This window comes from Ctenopharyngodon idella, chromosome 7 (genome assembly GCF_019924925.1).
Source record: "Ctenopharyngodon idella isolate HZGC_01 chromosome 7, HZGC01, whole genome shotgun sequence".
Lineage (NCBI taxonomy): Eukaryota > Metazoa > Chordata > Actinopteri > Cypriniformes > Xenocyprididae > Ctenopharyngodon > Ctenopharyngodon idella.
In genome coordinates, this window is record NC_067226.1 from 26,291,706 (window position 1) to 26,317,693 (window position 25,988).

Consider the following 25,988-nt stretch of genomic DNA (forward strand, 5'->3'; position numbering starts at 1 on the left):
GAATATATGCTGCATGAAGATAGAACAGGTGTAGTTTAGTTTAATTACGGTTATAACTTGTCATCTTACTTTTATGACATGCTATTGTATTTGTGATATGTACTGTATTGCAATAACATGGCCTCACCCCCTTTGTTGCGTGTTCTCGAGGGCAGAGTTTATGTAAATTTTAGGTTAGTGATGTCACCTACCCGTGAAGAAGCTCGTTGTAGTCCCTACCAGCAGTTTGTTGTAGTCCTTAAAAAGCTAATTCTTTAAAAGAAAAGACCTCACTTTGCATTGCACCTTGCAGATGTTGTTTATGCTCAAACAGCAACATTATACACTACCTAAAGTTAAAAAAGTGAAATATTAAACCACCCCTTTAAGATATATATATATAAATCTTTTATATGTACTGACACCAAACTTTTGGACAGTGTGACTATGAATGACTTGTTAGTGAATGTGATTATTAAAAAAAAAATAAAATAAAAAAAAATGTAACGATAAGATCTACTGAGAGGGGTAAAAAAAAGCTCAAAGACTATAAATGCTTTTGGCATTTTTATTAAGTTCACTTTGACATCATTACAGGGACCACAAGTTTTCCTGTTTGCATCGTTTCCCCCAAAAGCTCCCACACATTCACTTAATTCAATAAACTGAATGTAGATGTTAGTCACCACATCTAGTCAAAAACAAAAAGAATGTGACCTCCATCAACCCTTCTCAGAGAGAAACACAGGAAAGAAACAGCAAACATGCTAAAGAACTACAGGAATAAGTTAAAAAAAATACCCAAATATTAAACCGAAACTCAGTAGAGAAGAAAGCACATACAAAGACGTAGAACCTAAACAGAGAGGTCTGCATCTATTAAAAAAAGTAGTTATATAGTCATAATTTACCCTTAATTTGAAAGAAAAAAAAATGTGGTAATACAAATTGTCAGAGCTTGACCTGTTCTTCAAAAGCAACACGCACGTGATCTCACCTGTGGAACATGCCAATTAAGCAACACAGTGACACAGACACTTGCGCCTGATTCTGATCATGTGTGTAAACATGCATAAAGGGTGTGTGAGAGAGGAAAATTAAAGTTTATGGAAAAAGGGCCATAAAAAAAAATCACAGAACAAACTCTTAAAATGTGAAGGGACTTGTTAGCGTTTAACATTTTCAATGCTATGCTAATTTGGATATGCTTCCAACTGCATCAGCTGGAATGTTAAACGAACGGAACAATAAAACCATTGTGAGCTGACAGACTACGTAGTAACTAAAGCAACAATATGAATGTAACTATTGACATACGGTACATATTCCATTTATCACAACATAACTGCGCACCAAGTATTCTACGTGCAGTGCACATCTGAAGCCATTTTTACCATGTTTACCCTTCCCTTTAAGAAATCAATTTACTCTTGTAGTTGTCTCTTAAAAGTCAACAGTGTTTGCAGTGGGATCTTGACTTTTAAGCAAAAACAGTGTTATCACATGTGATTAGTAAGTGTAATTATCCAGCTTAAATAATGGCATGTTCTTTGCAGCCTTAAACACATTAACTATTTAAACTTCTTCAGTGCCCAAGGGGATAAACAATGCCCCAAAATGCTGACAAAAAAAAACAGTTTTACCTTTCTAAATGACATGAATGATGACCATTGGCTGTGTTTCAACAAAAATCAATGACTTGTGGGGCCAACTTCACATCTAGCATAAGATTATTGCCTGTATTGTGGTGCTCTGACGATCCTACACATAAAACTCAATCTTACGGTTATTAATAATATTTATTGTTACGAAGCCAATGTCAGACAGGGGACTTAAAGCAGCCAACCTAATCGAGATATAATAACTATTATGTGAAGAGTAATAAGAATAACATTTACATGTGAACTCAACTCAGACGACTGAGTGCAAGAGAGGTGCGAAAGAGAAATATAAGAGCTGTATATTTGTTTTTTTAAATATAAAAAGCAACACTAACTACTTCACAGCAAAGAGCCTGTTGTAATCGAACTATATATACATACACAAAATTAAAAACTGCGCCAATAACAGGGAGGATAGTGAACTAGACCGAATTATCACTGCTGGTTGCGTCCAGATCCATCCTGAAAGATCAAAACGTGCAAGACTAGTAATGTTCAGTGCATTTCAGATAAATACATACACATTTTTCTAAGAAAAAAATGGGGGGAAAGTATGTTTCAGAACGTTCTTTTTTTTGACAGCATTTTTCAGTGAAATGTGATTTTTGAAAGTACAGACATTTGCTTTTGAGTCCAAACCTGTCTTTATTCATTACTACTGCACAACCCAACACTCAAAACCAGGTCATAAGTTCAGTCTAGTTCACAAATCCTTCTATACACTGGCCATCAAAACGGGCATCGAGTAGCATTTCATCACTTCCTGTGTTGAATAACACCAGCTCCCGGAGCCCCGAGCTTCTTTGCCTAACGCTCATTAATAAGCTGCAGAGTTAACATCAAGAAGCTTTTTAGATTTTACATACTAGCTGGTTCAGTGCAGATGGTTGTTTTAAGGTGTGAGGGTTAAACAGGAGAGGAGAGAAAGGGGGCGGGGCTTAGAGTAAAGGGAGGCGGCTAAAGATAGAAGGATGGTAAACATGGCAACAATTGATCGGAGCAGAGAATCATTCTGCTTTACAGCGCTTCATGGATCCTGGGAGTTTCTCTTGAAGCCTGAGGGAGAAAAAAATGAGACAAACACCCATTAGGTATTATATTACTATGTACCATAGAGGCCTCACTAATTGGCAGCCATTTCCAAGACTCAATTCTTTATAGATAAATAGCATGAACACTAAGTGTACATTCTTACTTTATTTTTAATACTTTATTACTCTACTCAAAGCATACTTACTTGGCAATTGTAGTGTTGAATTGAGTGCGTACAATGTCGATGTAATGGTCAATCTGAGTCTGTGGAAATAGCAAAGAGATGTTGCATTATAAGAAACAATATCTGTAATATTACTTCCATGAACAAATATGCTGTCATAATGCTAGGATGTTGTGGGTGGTTTCCAATGTGTTTTTAAGTGGTTGCTGGAAATAGAAACTGACTTTTGCTTTTGTAAATTAGTTTTTTAGTTTAGTTGCACATTATAAATTATATACAATAAAAAGCAAGAAAATACAATCCATATACAGTGCGGCGAGGCAGAAAATATATATATATATATATATAAAGTGTGTGTGTATAAAATTACAAGACAGCAATTAAATGATCTTTTAAACATCTTTTATAACATATTAAAGAAGAACATTTCTGCCAGATGGCATAAACCATTCCATAATTTGATATAAATAGATCTGACTGGAAAAAAAAAATCATGAGTTGGATTGATCAATGTAAGGCCTGTTTCTGAGCAGGGTTATTATAGTTACCTGAAAAAAGGCATAATATAACAAAAAATAATATTTCAGGTAGTTGCCAAGGAAACATTTATCTTTTTATTTAGTTTAACTTGATGTACTAAAATAACTAAAACTAAAATAAAAATAAATGTAATACTGTATAGAAATATTTAAAAAAATATATAATAAAAAAAAAAATGACAAAAACACAACAAAATTACTAAAACTAACTGAAAGTAAAAAGAAATGGGAAAATATTAAAATAAAAACATACTAATAAATAATAATAATAAAAACTATAAAAGCATCTCAATACAAAAACACAGTTTCTGAGCATTATGACTTTAATTTTCTCATTGTGAAGACATTAAAAACTGGGTTACTGCAGTTTTGAGGTCAGTGCGTAGTGCTCTGCGCCATGGAGATTAAAGAGACAGTTGAGAGTTTTGTGGCACCATTATGAACACATCATTATTTCCGTACATTATCTTCATTAGCGCTGTATTTAATTTAAAAAAGGTCAGAAGGGACTCAGGCATCAGGCACTCATTAACAATCACTGTTACATAAGAATTTAAGACTTGACAAATGCTTTAAGAAAAGATTATGACAAGTCTTCAGAAAGGGCTTACATAAGACCCCTCTGGTGCAATAATCATACATACTGATTACTGTTCAGTCTGAGTGGGCTGCCTGTTCTCAAACACTAACTGCATCTGAGCAAATGTCATCTATTAAAAGATGCTTTTCAAAAGCAACTTACTGTAAGTGTGTTTTAAAATTGTGTACAGTGAAACTTTTTTGTGTGTCATTAAAGATCATGAGTAACAAGAGTAACCTGTAATACTAGTTAACATAAGAATTATTTGTTAATACATGTAGGAACATGAATACAACATATGCTTCTCTGTCCTGTTTTGATTTAATTAGAATTGATTGCAATTTACCGGTTTCAAAGAAATGTTAATTGCTTGCTTTTAAGTTAATGCCATATAAAGATGTTTGAATACCATCACAGGGTTAAAGGTGTAAGATTAAAAAGACACACCAAGTAACAGTACCTCACCTAAATTAGTTACTATGTAAAATGTCTTATATATATATATATATGTGTATGTATGTATGTATGTATGTATGTGTGTGTGTGTGTAATATTATATATATATATATATATATATATATATATATATATATATATATGTGTATGTATGTATGTATGTATGTATGTGTGTGTGTGTGTAATATTATATATATATATATATATATATATATATTTAAAGCTATAATTATATATATTTGGATTTACAAATATAGATATAGTAAAAGTATATTTATATATACTTTAATATATACACAATAGTAAATATATATACTAAGGTACAGATAAATGCATACTTATGATAATAATAATAATAATAATAATAATAATAATAATAATAATAATAATACTACCATTTAAAAGTTTGGGTTCAGTGGGATTTTTTTTTTAAAGAAATTAATACTTTAATTCAGCAAGGATGCATTAAATTGAATAACAGTGACAGTAAAGACATTTATAATATCACAAAAGATTTCTATATTCATTATTATTACACAATCTCTTATTTGGAACCCCACAATAAATACTTTTAAGAGCACACAATGCATAGTTTGAAAAGCAAAAAAAAAAATCTGACCTTGTTTTTCTCATAGATGGGTGGTACACTGAATAGCAGGATGTCAGCTGGAAAAGAAAACACCCAGTATCGGGTGATTATGATCATTCTTAAACTCCACATGGTATAATTCCAAAATGGTCAGTCTCTATAACCAAATATGAAGCAGTTTTGCTCTAAAAAAAAAAAAAAAAAAAAAAAAAAAAGTGGTATATTTGGCCTACCGAGAATGAGGATGGTGATGCCATTGAAGACAGCTCCAACATATGTCAGCAGCCACATAACCACTGCCAGCTGAAAACACAAGGAAATATGGGTAAAAAGAACAGAAATCCTTTGTATCCCTCTGATACCATAAAACATGAGAACACAATTTTCTAAATGGACATGAGTGTTTTAATAAAAATCAGACAACTAATATAGTTAAGAATCATAAAGGAGATAAATGTTCTTTGTTGCTTCTCGTCATTTTTGGAACTTAAATATCCTTATAAACATGTTAAGACATTACATTCCTTAAAATATCCAGTATTTGTATCTACAGAAGAAAGTCATACAGGTTTAGAACAACATGAGAGCAAATAAATTCTGAATGAACTGGTAAACTGCACTTTTAAATCTCTTCATTTCTAATTGCTGGTCTGACACTGACCTTGAGGGAATCCACCAGATCCTCGACCAGAAAGAGGCGGCTCATCTGTTTGAGCACACGGTTGACGTGGGTGAGACAGGCGTCCACGTGCTTGCGGAAGGTCTCGGGTGGCACGGTGACATCTTTCTCCATCAGAGCCCTGTCAGGCACATGGGTCAACCCAATTAGCCCTGCCACTGCATACCCACACACTGCACTCAAAACCAACCTCTACTAACACTGAGCATGACAATAAATGCCAAACAGACCTATATGTTAACAGTGAAATGTGTAGCGTGTATTTATATATAAAAAAAAAAAAAAAAAAAAACACTTTCTCCTAAACCAGCTTAACATACACAGCCAAAGATTATAATATGTTAAATTAAATAATATAAATTCTATTTTTATTACATTCTATATTGTAATTATTATATTTTTATATTATTATTAATAAATCACATTATAATATGTTTTTACATATACAGTTTATCCATATAAAAAAAATATGTATATATTTTATACAATTATAATATATTATTAATCATTATATATATATATATATATATATATATATATATATATATATATATATATATATATATATAATTTACACACACACATTAATGGAAAAAGTGATGTTTGTTTGTTTTTAATTATAATTTAATTACCCTACAAGTTTGATTAAACCATCAAAATATGAGGAAACTATTTTATATTTTGTAAATATTTTAAATATGAGAGAAGAAAAAAAACACTAAACTTGATTAAGGTATTTATCTGACAAAATTATTTGGCAAACGAAGTCAAACTACAGCTACAGGAAAAAACATACAATGACTAAAACATAATCAGCTATTAATATTTCATTGGTTCTCTGTTGTTTTTGTATATGTTCATAATTCATTCAATGCAAAATGTGTTCATTTTGTATGACAGCCTGGCCAAAAATTATGTCCACACAAATTATGTGTCTCTTTTAATAAACAAATTTTTAATAATATTTGAATTAAGGGTAAAGATTTTCCTTAACGGACATCACTTTTGGCCACTGCTGTCTAACAGTACTAGTTGCCCAATGTTTTTTAAATATATAATATACAATAAATATATATCACCTCTAATAAGAGTAAGCTGTTTTCTCAAATATGTACAGGGCAAACAGAAAGATGAGACTCTTACTTGAAAGGATGTCCATCGTTAGACTTCTGCACAGCCTGGATGACAGACTTATAGATGCGGAAAGAGATGGTGACACAGAGCAGAGCCAGCAGCAGGTAGGAGATCACGCTGATCACGCTAAACGCTGCCAGAGAAAGCAGCAACAGCAGTGACACGCCAAACACCACACCTGACTTCTTAGGGTCCCGCCAGTGTACCAGGTCATTCACTGCACGACAGAAAGAGCATGTGAAAAACGTGTGCGTGGTGCGTTTTGATGAACGTTACAGGAAATAAAAACAGCAGATGACAAAAATATTGATTGGTGAAAACATTTTCAATCCAGAGCTTGCAGCAGTAGAAGGCGGTAACACCATATTTTAATGGGTTCTTTTTTTGTATCTGAACTGTAAAATCATTAGTTCTGTCATAAATAATACAGAGCTCATATTTTCCATACAGCTGTGGTTACATAATGCAGTTTTCGAGTGGTTGGTGATGCAGCCTGAAAGGAACCTTTTAAAGAAGCCTTACATAAATGGCATTCTCCACATGGAGCGATGCCTTAAGGGGGTTCGGTTCTCCGTGTTTCCATTTCTCAGGAAATCACAGACGCATAAATAGTCTATGGTGGAAGATGGTGGTATTCAAAACATCAAACGTCATAAGAATGTTCTGTACCACAAAAGAACAAGGCAATACACCCATATGTATATATATATTTCCTGGCAAAGACTCAGTGTTTTCAAAACACTTTCTTCATTGATGAGGAATTCACACTTGGCCATGTGTGGTGATGGGTCCTGTAACACAAGACCTTACACGTGCACGCGATGACTGGTTGAAAACACAACCACGTCTTCCACTGTTACTATGTTTGGTCTGTCAGCTTTAATATATCACCTCAAGCACAGATATGGCTCTCCTACTCCAAGAGACTGTAAATTCATTCATGCATTCACTTCAAGCAATACATGGTCAGGTACAGCTTTTCTTTGTTTTCAGAGAATGTTTAAACTCTGAAATATACTGTAATGCAAATATTATGTTTTTGTTATTTGAAACTAGTTTATCAAACATAAATGAATATCTTAATGAATATCTGTTAAATAGTGTATATAAAATGACATTTTTGTATGATTTAATTATAGCCAAGGTCAAGACCACTGAGAAGGTTTATTAAAATTTTTTTAAAAAAAAATTATATTATCATATATATATATATATATATATATATACATACATACATACACACACACACACACACACACACACACACATACATACATACACACAAATTAATTAAGGACAGGAGGAAGGTACGGAGTCGGAACTAGCTATTTTTACGCTAGGTTAAAATAATATTAAATAATAGGTAACATGCAGTTCAAAAGTTTGGGGTCAGAAAGTATTTTTTCATGTTTTTAAAAAGTGTTTTCATGTTTGTTTGTTTTTACAGTATTTGATCAACAGTAATATTGTAAAACATCAATAAAATTTAAAATAACTGTTTGTATTTGAATATATTTTTAACGTAAAATTCCTGTGATGCAAAGCTGAATTTTCAGCATCATTACTCCAGTCTTCAGTGTCACATGATCCTTTAGTGTCACATGATCCTTCAGAAATCATTCTAATATGCTGATTTGCTGCTCAAGAAACATTTATCATCATCAATGTTGAAAACATTTGTGCTGCTTAAAGCGTTACTTCACCACTGGCAAAATGGGCTTTCAATAAAACTTGGCTGCCCATACAGCAGAAAGGTGAAACACATGTGAAATCGGTGCTACCTGACTAGAGAAAACAAAGAAAAAGGCTTTGGTCTTCCCATTTGCCAAATAGGTAGGACAACTTCAACACCCATAATGCACTGGGCATGTTGCTGTCCAAGGCCACTCCCACCAGTCTGCTATGGTTACGTTACTGCATAGAAGGAAATACTTCTTAGCAAACTTTTAGTCATAATGGGGTCGACTTGTATTGTTCCCGGGTGCAAGAATTCAAAGGGTTAACGTTTAGAGGGAATGAGTTACTTTCGGTTTCCACTGAAGGATCCAGAGCCATGTAGGGAGTGGCTAAAGGCTGCAAAGAATCGTAAATATGGAGACGCCACGACAAAAAATCTGTAAAACCTCCATGTTTGTAGTCAACTTCAATCTGGATGACCACGAACAGTGTTTTATGCCAAATGGAGGGAAAAAAAAAAAAAATCTAAAAGCAAAATACCGTTGCATACAGATAAGAAAGCTTTTGCCATGCTGTTCCATTTTTACCACAATGCTGTTTAAAGAGTAGACAAAGTAGGCTATGATCCAATTTTCAGCGATAACCCTACCCTTACAGTAACTGTTCTGTTAATAACCCTCTGTCAATCCGACTGTCCGTAGGCAGGGATACAAAAATGTGAAATTATAATCTGTAGTTTTCATGAAAGCCCTGGAGATGTCAAAAGTCTTTTGCTGACAAATAAATGTGAATTTCTCAGTCCATGTATCACAGAGAACGAGTAAACAATGTTAATTTACATATACTACCAACATTGAAACAATACAAAGCTGGTTGAAAATCGGCGAACACTTTAATATTTAATATTTTTTGTGGAAACTGATACACTTGAGAAAATTTGATGAATAGAATGTTCAAAAGAACAGCATTTATTTGAGATAAAAATCTTTTGTAACATTATAAACGTCTTTACTGTTACTTTCGATGAAGTTAATGTATCCTTGCTGAATAGAAGTACTGATTTCTTTTACTGGCCCCAGACTTTTGAACAGTAGTGTATGTTCTCACAATATGGAATTGTACCATGAATGCTATAAAAAATAAATAAATAAATAAATAAATAAATAAAAAAATGTCATGGGACACCAAAGTCACCAAGCCAGTCCTCAAAATTAATGCAAAGACTAATTTTATAATGAATACCAAATCATTTTAAATATCTGTTTTGTACTCAACCATTTTTCATTAAAAAAACAGGTACATTAAAAACAACATAATCTGGATTTTCAAATCTAGATGAGCTCTGATCAGTTGCATGCTGTATTTTGAGCGGAACTGGGGGAAAAAAAAGTAATATAAAACAAGAATGTTATTGAGCAACCTGAAGAAGAAAAATTGTTTACAACAACAGTCAACGTGACATAACTACAGCACAATGGTGTGTGGCAAATAATTCAGAGCCTGAGAGAGCACTATTGTTTTTGTCCACTCTGACTGCTTGGGGGCTAACACTCAGTGAATGTGAGGGGTTTCCTCCTTGCTCACTGCAGGGGTCTGAGTCCCTCCCAGCATGCTTTGCTATTGCCCACAGGGCGGCAGCCTAGGCTGAGAACAGTCATTCGCTATCATTCCCTCCCTCCCTCACCAGGGCTAGTGGACCCAGATACAACAGCATGTCCCAGTGGCTGCTGAGCCGCAGTGGCCTCTTTTAGTTCTCGCATAGCTCAGCTCTTAAAGGTACACGCACCATATAATGCATTTGTGCGAATCCGTGTAAGAGTCCACGTGTGTCTGAATCATTTAAGAGTCATGCATGAAATTATCTTCACCCAAGCACAAGAAAAAAAAACTAGCTTTTACTTGTTACAGCGAGTGCTCATTTGTATGTTCAGAAACGAACAGTGTGAGCCAATTTTCATGCAGCGAAAACCTAATGAGGTCAGTTATTTAAAGGCTATTGGCCATATTTATACACTATGTTCTGTTTCAGCATGCTTAAAATGTTTGCACTTGCTTCTTATCCTTTTAAAGTCTTAAGTTAATTAAACTAGTATGTTTTACAAGGCAGAACATTTGTAAAAATTCAAATGCCTACCGTGAATATTTATTTGTAGTTTCATATACATAATTCTGAGTACATAATATAGTGATTAACCAAACCTATGCTTGAGTTTACACAGCTTCATGTTATCTACATCTCTGGCAAGCCCAAGTGGAAACCAACACACCCATTAAAACAAACTTTCACACCACTAGAAAGCTCTGTTAGCTGTACTTAAATGATTGACAGCTAAAATACCAAGATACAATCATTGTCAAAAAATTTCACCCACAGCAAACAACTCAAGTAGAGACTGAAAAGTGAGACAAAGAATATGCTCTAGATCTGTTAAATAGCCCACTTACTCTGTTACAACTATATCTGGCAACTGGCACAAGAAATTAATTACTGTCTATATGAAAAAATAAATAAATAAATAAATAATAAATAAAAAAATCAGAAAACATTAGGTAGGGCTGGAACCAGGGGGTCACATTAGTTGATTTGCGTGGAATGCGACGGTTTGTCGGGCATGCTCAAAAAACAGCCATTATTACAGAAATATCGAGCCCGATCTAAAGTATGTTATTTTTTTTTAACAGAGACCAAATAAATGGTGCTCTGCATGATCTGTAAAACTAAAATGGCAAACCACAGCAGCACAACTTCTATGCAAAAGCATCTGAAAAGAAAACATCCCGGGGCTCTCCTACCTCAAAACGACGAAAAGACAGTGTAAGTTTTTAGACTATTACAGTGAATTTTTATACAGCACTAGAATATGGTTGTCAGTCCCATATTTTGTGTATAATATGGCTGCGTTCATACAGCATTCTCTTTTTTATGAGCTGCCGTAGGTGCGAGATGCGTGGCTCAAACGTACTCTCTGCAACCAATTACAAAGCATTTCACGCTGTTGTTTATTTAGATTGTTTAGCTAGATTATTCGATTAATCAAAAAAATAATTTATAAATTAATCGACTGCGGGGAAAAAATGGTTAGTTCCAGCCCTACTTTACAGTAAGGTTAAATACACTAACATTAGTTACTTTTACAGCATTTATTAATTTCTACATATACTAAAATATATAAGAATGAAAATTAATTAACAAAAGAATATATTTAGAATACAGAATATTTATAAATAAACATTATCCTGTAAATTCTGCAAAAAAAAAAGTTGTTCATTGCTAGTTCATGATACCTGATGAATTAACTAATGCTAACTAATACTTATTGTAAAGTGTCACCATATGTGCAGGTTTTACAAACAAAATAAGTACTTTAATATATTTAGAAATTAATAATCCATGCTTACAATAATCAAGGGAAATAGTCAACAATTTTTTTTTTGTTATAATCATGTAGCCTTAATATAAAACTCAGTGTATTTGTATTTTTCAAGAAAGTGTCTGCTGAGAGCATAATTGTAAACTTCGTAACAGTCATTCATGGTAAATGAAGGCATGCAGAAAATGTACACGCTTCAAATAATGAGTCAGACGTTGAACCTTTCTGTCTGCATATTTGTGAAACAACTGCAAGTCTTACAGGGCCATTTGTGAATAATTATCTTTTCATGTCAGCAAAACTAAAGGGGGAAGTTAAATATTGTCCTTATTGGAAAGGCCAAGCATTTCTCCCTTTAAGTGAAAAAAATTGCATAAAACTGATTATTCTGCAAACACTTTCTCTCTAGTCTCACACCAGATCAGTTCACACATAATAGCCTACTATCTGCCAAATGGAACATAATAATACTCCTTTTAAATGACACATTCACCCTGACTTCATTCCCAATGGCCTTCCTGTAGAAGGCTACATAAAAAGATGAAACCTGAGACTAGACATGAACTGTCACCTGACTTCAAGGGCTGTGCATGCCACACAGCCACCCTGAAGGAATGTTTATATCCATTCCTTTTAAAATTATACCATCAAGTTTTTAAGGTCATGAGACATGGCACAGAAAAAAAAAAATACAATTTAATACATTTAATGTTATGACTGGTCTAAGCTTATATGTTTATTAAAACTGCTCACAATTAAAGTTAAAGATTTCCAAACAAACAAGACATGTAGAATCTCCATAAGACTATTGTAATAACTTGAAAATGTTCAGTTTTTGCCATCTTTTCAGAACCATACATATAGGTTAGTGCTGAGTAAATTCAAGTTGAGTTATAAAGTAAAAGAGGTAAGTAAGGTCTAGTGTCTGGGCATACTATGCGTGCAGGGTCAGCAGGCTGCTTGCCCAGAAGAAAGACATGTTACCTGAAAGGTGGGTTAGTATTGCTGTCAAGACATGCTCTGCAAGGTGGTAGGCCTCTGCTACCCAAAGGTCGATTGCCTCTACCTCTTTGGGAAGTACTGGCTGATACTCATTTGGAAGAGTTTGAGAAGATGAGGTGATTGAAGCCTCAGGATTTGGTGTAGGAAGTGGAGCTTTATCAGGTTTTAGGACAGTCTTCATTGTGGGAATATTCTCGTCTTCCTCTTCTTGGCTGCTCCCGAGCTCTTTCAAAGCAGAAATTGTGAGGCGCTCCTGCTCCAAGTCCATGATCATTGCTGGGGAGGATTGAGTGGAAGGAGGAGCATCAGATTTGGGATTTTGATCTATAGTTTTTTGTCCGGAACTGAAGCCCTCAGGTTCCTCATCCTGCCGTGACTTAAGACACTCCCTCATGAACTCCACAAAGCTGTCAGTCGCTGCTGTTACTGAGCATTCTGCTTCAACCATTTCTGTATCACTCATGGTCTCTGGCGAATCTGGTCTATCTAAAAGATCTTTGGGGGTCACACCTTGAGGTTCAGACTTCGTTATCACGGATACCTCAGCAACCTCATTTGTCGCAGGCTCAGAAATAACATTGATTTTGTTAGACTGCTCATTGTGGAAAGAGGGGAATGGTGCAGGTGGGTTCTCTTGAACTGGGGTTTGTCGGTCAATGGACTGCACTGGCAACTCCTCCTGTTCCTGCAAGGTAGAAGTCTTGATTTCCACTGTTGACGTTTGATCTTCTGAATCAACACTTGGCATTTTGTTTTGAGAGAGAACAGTCTCAAAATCATCAGGAATGTCAGATGAAGTGTCAAATAGGGAAGGCTCAGGCACAGATTCATAGTCTAGTTTGCATTCATTGGGTGTCTCATTGAAATTATCAGTAACATTATCAAAGGATTCTTGAACAGGAGCACTGATATTTTGATCATCTGGAAGACAGTTTGACTTTGAAAGCTCTGTTTCCTTAACTTTACTCTCCTTAAAATAAGACAAATTCAGCTGGTCTTTTAAAGCAAGCTCTTCACTGGCGTAATGATCCAGGTAAGTCTCTATATCACTGGGCTCATTTGAGGGGGAACTGATGTCAGGGGGAAGGTCAGAAAGTATTTCTGCAGTCTTTTCAAGCTCTTTATCAAGGGATGACTCTTTAAGGGGTTCAAAAGACACTAAATTCTGAGACATATGTGACTGCTCTTGAGAGTCCTCGAAATTCAGGCCTCCTGAGTCTGGGGAGGACTGGAGGAAAATGCCACTTTCATAATCATCGTCAATCACCTTGTGTTCAGGAGAGTGTTCAGCATCAGAGTCAGTTTGTTTTGTCTGAGAGGAAATGTCATGGTCAGGTTTATGTTCTTCATGTAGAGTTTCCACAGATGCATGTTCTGAAACTTCTGAGTGGTGTTGCTCTGGTGACCCTCTGCCCTCACCTTGCAATATCTGACACTTTTCACCATCATCCTCCTCTCCTTCTACCTCATACTGTTCTTCTTCCTCATCACTTAGCACTTGTTCCTCAGTTTCAATAACATTAATAATAGGTACCTGAATTGTCTGTTTCTCATTGTTTGTCATTGTCTCCTCTTCCTTGTGGGGTTTGGTGTCAAGGTCCTTGTTTCCCACTGTTGGGATGCTCATGGCTTCCTCAATCACTGTATCATCAGACTCCCCAGAGCTGTCTACCTCCTGGATTTCAGCAGGCTCCAAATTTCCTTTCGAAATGTTGGAATGTTGTGTAGAAGAAGGCTCAGCTTGTTGTGACACAGGAGGTGATGGAGACTCAAAATCTGTAGGAGGAGCAGGGGTGGAAGGAAGCTCTTGATTGTCAGGGAATATCTGATAGCCTTGAGTGGCCGTATCAGATTTCTCTTGCTTTTCCCACATATAGGCTGTTGGTAAAAAGTTCAGGTCAAATTCAGAATCTTCCTCAACACTCTCTTGTTTTGATTGCTTGTTGTCATCATCATCAATTGACTGATTGATGTCATCTGCAACTTTGATAGGACTGTCCATAAACTGATCAGGAACTCCTGCAAAAGGTTCTGGAGCTTCAGCTGTATCAACATTGTTTGCTTTAATCACTTTGGATGGACTCTCTTGCACAATGGGAGACTCATTTTCCTCATCAAGATCTGGATCTTCAATGTTGAAATCTGGTGCAGGAGGTAAGTGAGCTCTCATCCAGTCAGCGGTGTCCTCAAAGTCACTTCCACGCCTTGCCTCACCAAGCACTTCGAAGGGTGATTCAGGAGATTCCTGTTCATTTGACGTTGTCCTTTTCTGAAAGGACAAGCGGGAGGAAATTCCATGCGATTCTGTAGGGGACTTCTCATAGTGACGCTCTTTAAAATGTGGAAACCCCCCATCAAAATCATTCTTCTTTGCAGCTAAAGCTTCCAATGCTTTGATTCTCTCAGATACTGGGGATGTTTTTATAGGCGAGTCCTGCTTTTGAGAGCCAAAAGATGAGTCAAAAAGCTCCCGTTTTTCTTTGAAGGTACGATCTATGTTGTCACCAGGTGATCCTGAAGATTCAATTCCATAAGCAACTGGAGAAAAGGAACTTGACTGAGAAAAGCGAAGAGAGGTAGCCAAATTCTCTGAAGGCTTGTCAGAGCCCAATACCACTCTTTTGTCTGCATCCATCATGCAGCAGGAAAGAGGAGGAAAAGGAGGGTTGGAAATAAAGAAAGGCAAACTCTTACCTTAATTCTGATTTGCTAAAGCAGGGGACCATATTTGAAGCTCAGGTTTGCCTTTAACAAATTAAGAGCAGTGCAATTTCAAAGCCAAAGATCCCAACAACTTTAGCAATCAGCAGCTACACTGGTACTTTATGTAGCATTCCCAAGATGCTTAATTGCTTGCATCCATTTAACTGAAGCTAAAGCGGTCATGCACACACTGCATGGTCCCACATAGTAATGGATGGAGTTTGATGTCTGCATGCCAGCTTGATAATGTGCTGATACCATTGAGGAATCTCAATGACACATACAACACTTCTTAAAGCTTTTAATGTATTTATCATGTAGGGGCAGATTTACACAACTGATTAATTCAGATGACATCCATAATCAAACAACAACCCCCAAAACAAAGAAACAAACAAAACAGACAAACAAAAAGTAGTACTCCATACCCTCAGTAAAATAACCAAAGAATTTGTTAAATGATTAAAGTATTGTTATTGTGGAATCTTTTAAATGGCTGTCTGAGCTATGCCTCAACTGTCAAACTAATAAAAAAAAAATAAATAAAAAAAAAAAAAGAGAAAGAGGATAAAGAAATCAAATTATGGTGCAGATGACACAATGAGGCCAGAATTACAAGAGCACAGGGAACGCAGCAAAGTGAATGCTGGACACATGCTGAAAATGGAAATCCTGACCATTTTCCCATGCAACACAATGGCTGTGTCCAAAAGGTGGAAAATTATGCCTTCACAGGCAAGAGGAGGTAGACAGGTAACAAGGCACATCCAATTACAATGTTTGCATCACATCCTGTCTACTAAGACGCCTCAATCTGGTTGCGTGCAGTTTGGCAATTTGTGGAGAAGTAAAAATGCTGTCTAAAAAAAAAAAAAAAAAGTGTATTAGAAGATTAAATTAATTTATAAAAATAAATAAAACAAAAAAAACAAAAAACAAAAACAAAAAAAACTTTTTCCTACTGAGAAATAAGCATTAAAATAACTAAACATATGCATTAATTTTAATTTGCTTTTGTTATACAAGATGTTATGGTGCCTTGGAAACCTTAGGAGGTACCTTCAAACACAAACACAGCCTGTGAAGTCATACACTGACTGGGCTGTGAGGCAGCAAGCCAGTTCCCTTTCGAACACAACCCCTATGTTTCAATGTATGGCCTCACTGATTAGCATAACATTAGCTTTTCAGTCTTGGCTAAATGGTGCTGACTACAGATTTGAAATAATAATAAAAATGGTAAAAGTAATATTGTCCTAAATTAACAATAAGCTATATGCTAAGCAATATTTTTAATATAATTTCTCCTGACTCTTCTGTAGGGTGAGATAAAACAGGTTCCAGAGTGACAACCACATTCTAATCATTTTTGTTCCTTTCCAACCCTGCCATTTCCTGGTTTTACTTTAAGATATAATCTTTGAATTTGCATGCTGTAGGCTACATTTAGCACTAGTCAAAAAAAACAAAAACCTTTCACTGACAGAAACTAGTATTTTCCTAAAGCCGTTTGAAAATAAAGCCATGTGAAAATAGATTCAATGTATAATAGTTTACATGTTATTGCTCACCACTGTTAAAATTGAACACTTTTGTCCCTACAGCTTTTCAAGTTAAGTATCTGTTCTCATTGTGCAAACTAAGCATCACGATTATGATGAACCATTAAAACAGTAATGTAATTTAGACTAGATGCCTGTAAACTTCATTAGGCATGATGAACTAAGACCCAAAGACTTTATTTTAAAAAAAAAAAAAAAACTAAATATTTTCCATAATCAAAATACCTAAAAGTTCTAGGTTTTACAGTTTTTAAATAGCTAACATTAACTGAAATTAATTTCAAGATAATGTTCTGTGTCATTGTAGGGATACTTATGATCTAAAGATCTGAACATAATGAACATACTTTATTCTAATGCTTCCTACATATAAATGCTAAAATAAATGAAAGTAAATAGACAAGAAACAAAGAACAAACAAACAAAAAGACTAAAACTTGAGGATTTCCTCTTACTCTGTGGTAAAAGACAACATGCAAAATGCATGGAAAAAGCAGGTGAAGAGTCAGCCGCAGCAGTCATGGGGAAGTAACCCCCGAGCAGCGTCCTGTTGCTAGATCCCTCCCCAGTGTCGCTCTACCTTCAGGACCAGTGCGTGTTGGGGTTGGAGCTCCAAACACGGCTTGTTGTGGGGGAGGGGGGACATCAAGGACAAGAATCCTCAGGGACACCAACCTGATCCATTTTTAGGATTCTGCTCTCGCACAAAGTGAACTTGAACTTCTCTGCTATCTTAAAATAAGGTGGCAATCTTGGGATTAAGCTGGACCCACAGTAACGCTGACCTAAATCATGTTTGCAGTGGGTAAACTGGAGCCGATTGAATTTCTAGCATCTGTGGGGACTTAGCTTTCCCATTTTTAATCAGTGAACCGTGTCAGATGTGGGGTGTCGACGAAATGACAGGGGATATTAATGGTAAAAAGGGGGTAGCCACAAATTGTTGCCAGTATTCATTCTGGTTGTTGAGTGGCTAAGTTCAACTTTTTAAATTGGGAAACCATTTATTACAGGGTATTGCTGGTAAATGTCTGGATTTACAGAGTCAAGAAGAGACCATGTTAGATCAAATAAGCTATCAGAAAATCAGCCACAGAAATGTGGATGACCTCAATTGAAGAACATTCATGAAGTGAATCCAAGTTTGAGGATTTCAGAAACTGCTGAAAACAGGAGTGACTTGGCTGTTATTATGGATTCCAACATGCATGATTGCAAGGGGTCACCATTAGAAACAGCAAGGGTCATGTTACAGAACTGCTGGTCAGGGAGGGTGGTTGGACTGCACAGTACATGGTCAAGTGGCGTGCAGGTGTGAGGCTAACTATTAGTTTGTTCGTTAATTTTTTAGGTGAGAACCGAGTTATCACGACCATACAGACTGAAGGAGAGGACATTTTGATGATATTCCCCAGAAGTGGGTTAGCTTCTAGCTACATAGATAAAGATCTAATTCTTTTGATTCCGTGAAAACAGTCAGTAGATTCCCTCTGTGTCCTCTGCTTCATTTCATATACGCCTAAAAGGAAGAACTTCAAAAGAAGCCACTACTGCGAGCATCTAGTCTGGTATAGAGGAGGAGAGGGTCACTGGCGAGAGGGATGGAGAGTGTCATAGCAGCAGCCCAGCGGGAAATAGCATACTTAATAGAACAGAGATGACAGAGGAGCATGAAAAGAAAGATAAAAGGTAGAGAAGCAGGCGAGCATCAGAAGAGAACTATACACTTGCCTTGAGGAGACTGAATGAGAGATACAGGCGAAGAAAAAAAGGAATCTGAAAAAATAAAATAGGACAGAAGAATGAGAAGAAAAGTCTCAGTATCCTTCTTATACTCTACATTTGAAAGGGGAAAATGTTAGTGAAATGCCCAGCGAAGCACCTTTTACATCTCAAGAAACTAAAAAAGAAGAAAAAACAGCTGATAGCAAAAAAAAAAAAAAAAAACAAAAAAAAAAAACAGCACTTTCCTTGACAACTTACATGACTTAAAAGGATAGTACTAGGCCCAAAAGTAAAAGATTTGTCATCATTTACTCACCCTTTGTGTCGTTCCAAACCTGTACAACTTTTGCGGACCATAAAAAAAGATATTTTGAAAATGTTGGGGGTCCAAACTACATTGGACCCAATTGACTTTCAATATATGGACAAAAAACAAAAAAAAACCTGAGACATGTTTCAAAAGGTCTTTTGTTTTACAGGTTTTGAATGACATAAGTGTGATTAATAATGACAGAATTGTACTTTTTTGGTAACCTATCCCTTTAATCTAAAATTCAAATATGTTCTATGAGATAATCAACCATAATTAGTGTAGTTGACTAAATATTTCTGTGGTGTGGCATGCTCTACTCTCTCTAAAGCTATTTTAAAAAGCATTCCTCATTATTCCTCAATGCATGCAGCATATATTACTTGAAAGACTACACAGAATACTGTACTTTTAAAAATGTATTTAGTGAAGGCGAAAAGGTGTATGGAAGTTTTTTCTAAGAAAATTAAAATTATAAATTAAATGTTCAAATGCTAAAATAATAAATAAAATTATCAAAATGGCCACCCATAGCTCTTAATTAACAAGGCTCACAGGACCACTTTATAACACGGGTATCGAATTATAGTTTTAATTATGACTGCTACCACAAATGAGACAATTAAACAGCATTTGAGCATTTTTATTAATTATTTGAGCATCCATTATTACAATTTAATTCATTATTTGAAATTTTGAACATTTTATTTATCATTAAGTTTGTTAGGAAAAAACTTCCATTAAGGTGATTAAAAAAAACAACAAAAAAAAAAAACCAAAGAAATGCTGACCAGTCAAATTACTTAAAATATACACTTTTGTTTATACATTAATATAAATTTTAACTTGATGCTTATTTATAAAAAAAAAAAAAACAAACATAAAAAGTTAATTCATGTTATGCATCAACTACCCATAGGCACTTTTTACTTAGCACATACAGAACTAATAAAATACACACCACCCCTCGATGATTCAGCTGCATAGCGTACAATACTTACTCACAATATTCAAACGGTGGAACTTTCCCATGGAATTTTCAATGATCCCTCCCATTCTTTCTGACATCTAACCCCGCAAAGCACCCACATGTTGCACCACTGTGTTACGTAACCTGTTAAGTGAAGCCATTTTCAGCCACACTTCAAAAATTCATGTGATTTGGAAGCGAACAATATTTGCATTCATCCAGAACTATAGCCACTTTCAACAGTTAGGTCAATCATCAAGCTATAGAGGCAACCCTGGGTCACCTAAATGGGATTAATCTATGTTGGAATCTCAACAGAACAGGGAGTGCCAACAGTGAGAGTGGTGAGAAAGTTAAAGAGAACAGGTTGATCTAGAAGCACAGCAGTCTTAAACAGGGCAAGCTCTACTAGTCACAAATAAGGAGTGTACCCCTGTTTCACGGCATTCCTTGCCCAAACCACACCCGAATGCTTTGACACACCTTGCACCACTGATGTGGACACCAAAACCCTGACAAATCTTCACACCCTGTCATATTGATTGAAGTTTTTTTCCCTGCTTATGAGTCAGCCATATAGAATCTGCTGGCAGCAATAACCATGTGATGCAATTAGAGCATCACAATCTGACATCTTAAGATGGTTGCCTGGTAATGTTTAGTTGGCAAACATTTAAAGTGTTAGTTCACCCAAAAATGAAAATAATGTCATTTATTACTCACTCTCATGCCGATCCACACCCGTAAGACCTTCGTTCATCTTCGGAACACAAATTAAGATATTTTTGTTGAAATCCGATGGCTCAGTGAGGCCTACATAGCCAGCAATGACACTTTCTCTCTCAAGATCCATTAATGTACTAAAAACATATTTAAATCAGTTCATGTGAGTACAGTGGTTCAATATTAATATTATAAAGCGACAAGAATATTTTTCACCAAAAAACAAAAAACAAAATAAGGACTTATATAGTGATGGCCGATATCAAAACACTGCTTCATGAAGCTTCGGAGCGTTATGAATCTTTTGTGTCGAATCAGCGGTTCGGAGCGGCAAAGTCACATAATTTCAGCAGTTTGGCTGTTTGACACGCGATCCGAATCATGATTCGACACAAAAGATTCATAACGCTCCGAAGCTTAATGAAGCAGTGTTTTGAAATCGGCCATCACTATGTAAGTCATTATTTTGTTTTTTGGCGCACCAAAAATATTCTCGTCACTTTATAAAATTAATATTGAAAGACTGTACTCACATGAACTGATTTAAATATGTTTTTAGTACATTAATGGATCTTGAGAGAGGAAATGTCATTGCTGGCTATGGAGGACTCACTGAGCCATCGGATTTCAACAAAAATATCTTAATTTGTGTTCCGAAGAACTTACGGGTGTGGAATGGCATGAGGGTGAGTAATAAATGACATTATTTTCATTTTTGGGTGAACTTACCCTTTAATTAGGAAATAAGGTGAAGGACCTAATAGCTAGATACTATCTATTGCAAGGGCAAAGGTTAAATGCACCAAGATTACTTGTGTTACAGGGCAGCGCTTTAAGTGGGAATAGATTGGCCTCTGACACTGGAAGAGCCTGTGTGGCATCTCTGTCATGCCAGCAATATCAGCTCTATTCCTGAGGGGGACTGAATCATGACACCTAAAGCTTTAAGACTGCTGCCTCAGCCAGCTGTACTGACCTTAGACATCACTCCCAGAGAGAAGAGAGAGGCCAATAAAGGCTGACAGTATTGATATAAGATGAGTTTAGATGATCACAGTTAAAAATCTCTTGGTCCCATTTAGAATGACATATTTTTAATGGATTGTTCTGGGTTGAATACAAGTTAAGGTCTACCAACAACATATAGGGGTTGTTGACATGCCCTGCATTGTGGAATGCTATAATATCATCTAAAGTTAGCAAAATGCACATATCAATATATACATGAATTAGCTTTTTTTTTTTAAATTATGCATGCAGCTTTTATATACAGTACCATTCAAAAGTTTGGGGTTGGTAAGTCTTTTTTTAATGTTTTTGAAAGTATCTTATGCTCACTACAGCTGCATTTATTTGATCAAAAATACAGTAAAAACTGTAATATTGTGAAATATTATTACAATTTAAAATAACCATTTTCTATTTTTATATATTCTAAAATGTAATTTATTCCTTTGATGCAAAGCTGAATTTTCATCATCTTTACTTCAGTCTTCAGTGTCACATGATCCTTCATAAATCATTCTAACATGCTGATTTGAAGCTCAAGAAATATTTCTTATTATCAATGTTAAAAAAAGCTGTTCTACTTAATTTTCAAAACACATTTTAGTATGATAATTATGTTATAATGTTAGTTTGTGGCTGGTATGAGACACTTGTTGCACACTGCAGTAAGCTAAATCGATATTAGAATATCATATTAATAAAAGCTGGATGACTTGTATTGCTAAATGCCAGCAATTAATTTTAAAATATATTGTATGGTGGAGAAAATACTGTATTACTGTTATACTGTAACGTGGATATGACGTCATTGACTGGCGACGCAATGACACAGGCCGTTACACAGGTTAAAATTGTTTCTGTTATGAGTAAGCTACATCAAGTTTGACAAATCATTGACTCACAAACAAATGCACTTACAAAGGAAGTCTATGAGGCAACTACTGCATGCTTGCTCCACAGATTTCCAAATTAAAGTGCGTAACTGTTAATTCACAGTCACAGACGTATTGATTGAGCTTAACTTGAATTTAACCCAGAATACTGCATTAAAACAACACTTGGTTAAGTATGACATTTTTACTACCTTACATACTTATGTAGAATTTGTGTAACATTATGATCCGTCCCCAGTGACAATGGCACCCGCACAGGCATCGCAGATTGTGTCTTGGAGGGCCACTGCAGCTAAAATTTAACCATCTGGTTCAATATGTCACCTTCACATATGATGTCTGTGATAATAAGCCTGTAAGACAGTCATCATGTCAACATCATTCCAGTCATGTTCAGACTGAACTCGGTGTGCCTAAGCTCAAGAGCCAAAACAGCAATTGAAGGCATCAAACATTTTAAACCGTGCTAAAAATTCAGAGCAGGGTGACGTCATGAGTCTTAACTTCACGTTCTAATTCAATTAGATTCCCAGACGCCTTAATAAAGCCAAACCAAGGAGGACAGAAGCTCCATGTATGCTGACGACCTAAAAGCACTGAACCAACATCCCTAGTCAACAAAAACCACGCTGCATTGTTTTCACAACGGAAAATATGCAGGACCCGAAGGACATCTTGTCGTTTCATTGTTTTCAAAACGGAAAAATATACACGATCCGAACAAAGCGTTTCATTTCACACGACTGAAAATGTGTAAATGGACAAACTGAACTGCATTTATTAGTGTAATGGGGTTTGTTTACATTTCTAAAATATAAAAAAATATCGCCTTTAAGACTGTTTATACTACAGGCAATATGACAAGCGAGAAGAAATGATTAACAAAACCATTTTTTTTGTTGTTGCGTGTGCTTAGAATTGACAGTAGCGATGCTAGGTCCGACTCGTTTCTGCGAATCGGTTCTTTCATATAGTTCATTTTAAAGAACCGAAAGAACGCCATTCACGTAATTACGTCACACTGACTTGGCATATTACATGATTTAAAAGTTCTAATATAGCCATATATAGGCGTATAACCTTTTTTTTTAAAATGTTTTATTTATTTAAAAAAATAAATACATTTAAATAAATCATTTACTTTAATTGCATGTGTCCCTGTTCAGTATGTTGCAGCCATGATTCAGTTCATAAAAACAAAGTAATTTAGAATCCAAATAGTATGCAGTAATAATAAAATTATTTTAAATCTAATTTAAAAATGTCTAGGGTTGAATCAAGAACCACTCGGACCGATTCAGTTCTGAACATAATCAATCGATTCTTTGACAAGAGCCGACTCAAAAGAACGATTCATAACTGGTTCTAGACAGCTCTATTGATTATTCTTGTTGCTTTGTCACGTCGCTAGAAATGTAGATGGGGTGTGTATGTAGGTTTTTCCCTTCATTTACACCGTCCTCCAGTTTCGGATGCATCTGCACTGCAGATCATCAGCTGAGCCGCAACATGTGCCCATTTCAGTTCAAAGAAGGTATTATGTGTCCCCATATTTCTCCATGGCCTTTTCCTAAAAATAAACGTCAGGTCAAAGCTGTGGATGAGAACACATTCATTCTGAGTCCAACATCCGCCATGCCATGTATTCCTGCAAAGTGTAGAGTCAATAATCTTTCTATGCCAAAAGGAGGCGATATGGAAAGTGTACGTGAGAAATAAACAGTGCATGACTATTACATAACGCCAGAGAGTTACAGTATTACTTTCAAGGCATTTTAAACATGTGAATACATTCAAATAGACTTTATCAGCTCGTATCGTCCTTAAATGCACTATTCAGCGCAACCTGCCAAATTATTTCCACTGCTATCATTTAGAATGTCAGTAAATACATATCCTAAACTTAAAAACAAACGGAAAAAATTCAACGAGACTGTTGGATGGCGTTCACGTTCTCTTACCGGAAAACTTTGAGTCTTTGGACGCTGCAGAATGTCCATCGTTTAGGCCTTGTGACGACGAAATCTGAGAAGATTGGGTCATTGGATCTGCCATTTTTGTCGTGTTGCTCTACAGGATCTGTAGTACAGAAGTGTCGTTTGAGGTTGTGGCTGTTGATTGATAACCTGAAGGTTCCCGATTCACCGAGTATTTCCCAATACAGCAGCGGCGTCACCGAGCCTGTACGAGCACATTAGGTGAACCTGCCTGAATGTTGCAGTGGATGGGGGCGGTGGAAGACAAACAGGGCGGGTACATGAGTGAGTGAGTGAGTGAGAGAGAGAGAGAGAGAGAGAGAGAGAGAGAAAATAATTAGGGTGAGAGGTAGATGTTTTTTAAATTAAGGGGTTCGTTGGTTTGTTTAAAGGGGTTCGTCATAAAAGTATTTTGATTTTGTGCACGAAAGCTTCAGTATTCTTCCACAAACCGCCATTTTCTCATTTTCACCTGTCCCATACAGACCGCATCATGTGTTGTAAACAAATGCTTTCTGCATTAAAGTATGATCTAAACCTATTATCTGTGATTGTTATTAGTCATTAGAATAATCTTACGATAATATATCAACCTGAATTGCTACAGTTCCTCATGTTCTGCCGTCTCGACCATCCAAACAGTCGTTATTAACCCTGAAATGAAACCTACGAACAGTTTGGATTAGGTTGATGTCTAATCTATCCTTTCTACTTAGAAAATATACAGTAAACACTATGTAACTATATGGGCCGTGATTATGTAATGTTTTCGCATTTGTGTGCACTGGAGATATTTTCTACCATGACAATAAATGCTGGGTCAGTATTTCATTTCTTGTGCAACAGCGCCATCCTTTGGTTGGCAACATACATGTCTTCACCATGTTATGATGGTGCAGAAGGGCCTAGATAAGATTTCCCTCCGTTTCGTATGGCATTTACTGAGGTACCAGACTTTTGTTTTTACTGTGGGTACCAGAAGGCAATGAAATAATAGACATAATGGCTATGCAAGTCCTAAAGCACCTGATGGTTGACGTACAAGTCAAGGGAGAAGCAAAAGGAAAAACACATGTATTACTACGAAGTGGCACACAAGTTTAGTTAGCGTAAATCATGTTCTACTAAATTATATTATTATTAAATAGCAGAAAGTATAACACGCACGAGTAGGTTAGGTAGATCCCGTCGACGTTTTAAACTCCAGTCCAATTGATGGCGATAATGCACCAAAA

General features: G+C 35.8%; 1 protein-coding gene across 4 annotated transcripts; it reads right to left on the reverse strand.

Annotated features, from left to right (window-relative positions):
* Positions 1-533: 533 nt before the first annotated feature.
* Positions 534-25,048, reverse strand: rtn3 (reticulon 3). Of its 4 annotated transcripts, XM_051898600.1 has the most exons (9): positions 24,739-25,034; positions 18,880-18,924; positions 12,866-15,508; positions 6,843-7,050; positions 5,682-5,820; positions 5,254-5,323; positions 5,051-5,097; positions 2,878-2,936; positions 534-2,696 (listed from the first exon to the last, which is right to left on the reverse strand). In XM_051898600.1, the coding sequence occupies exons 1-9, from the start codon at positions 24,830-24,832 to the stop codon at positions 2,648-2,650; spliced, it is 3,354 nt and encodes a 1,117-aa protein (XP_051754560.1). In that variant the 5' UTR covers positions 24,833-25,034; the 3' UTR covers positions 534-2,647. The 4 variants fall into 4 exon arrangements, with proteins under 4 accessions (XP_051754560.1, XP_051754562.1, XP_051754563.1 ...); XM_051898602.1 differs by lacking the exon at positions 12,866-15,508 and having other exon boundaries at positions 24,739-25,026; XM_051898603.1 differs by lacking the exons at positions 12,866-15,508; positions 18,880-18,924 and having other exon boundaries at positions 24,739-25,024.
* Positions 25,049-25,988: the final 940 nt, after the last annotated feature.

Bases quoted from the DNA above. Each gene is read 5' to 3' on its own strand.
- rtn3 (XM_051898600.1), bottom strand. From the start codon at position 24,832: ATGGCAGATCCAATGACCCAATCTTCTCAGATTTCGTCGTCACAAGGC. The intron at 18,925-24,738 runs GTAAGAGAACGT...TTATTTTTTCAG, and splicing joins CAAAGACTCAAAGTTTTCCG to ATTCCTTTTTTTCTTCGCCT. The intron at 2,937-5,050 runs GTCAGATTTTTT...CTATTTCCACAG, and splicing joins CCATCTATGAGAAAAACAAG to ACTCAGATTGACCATTACAT.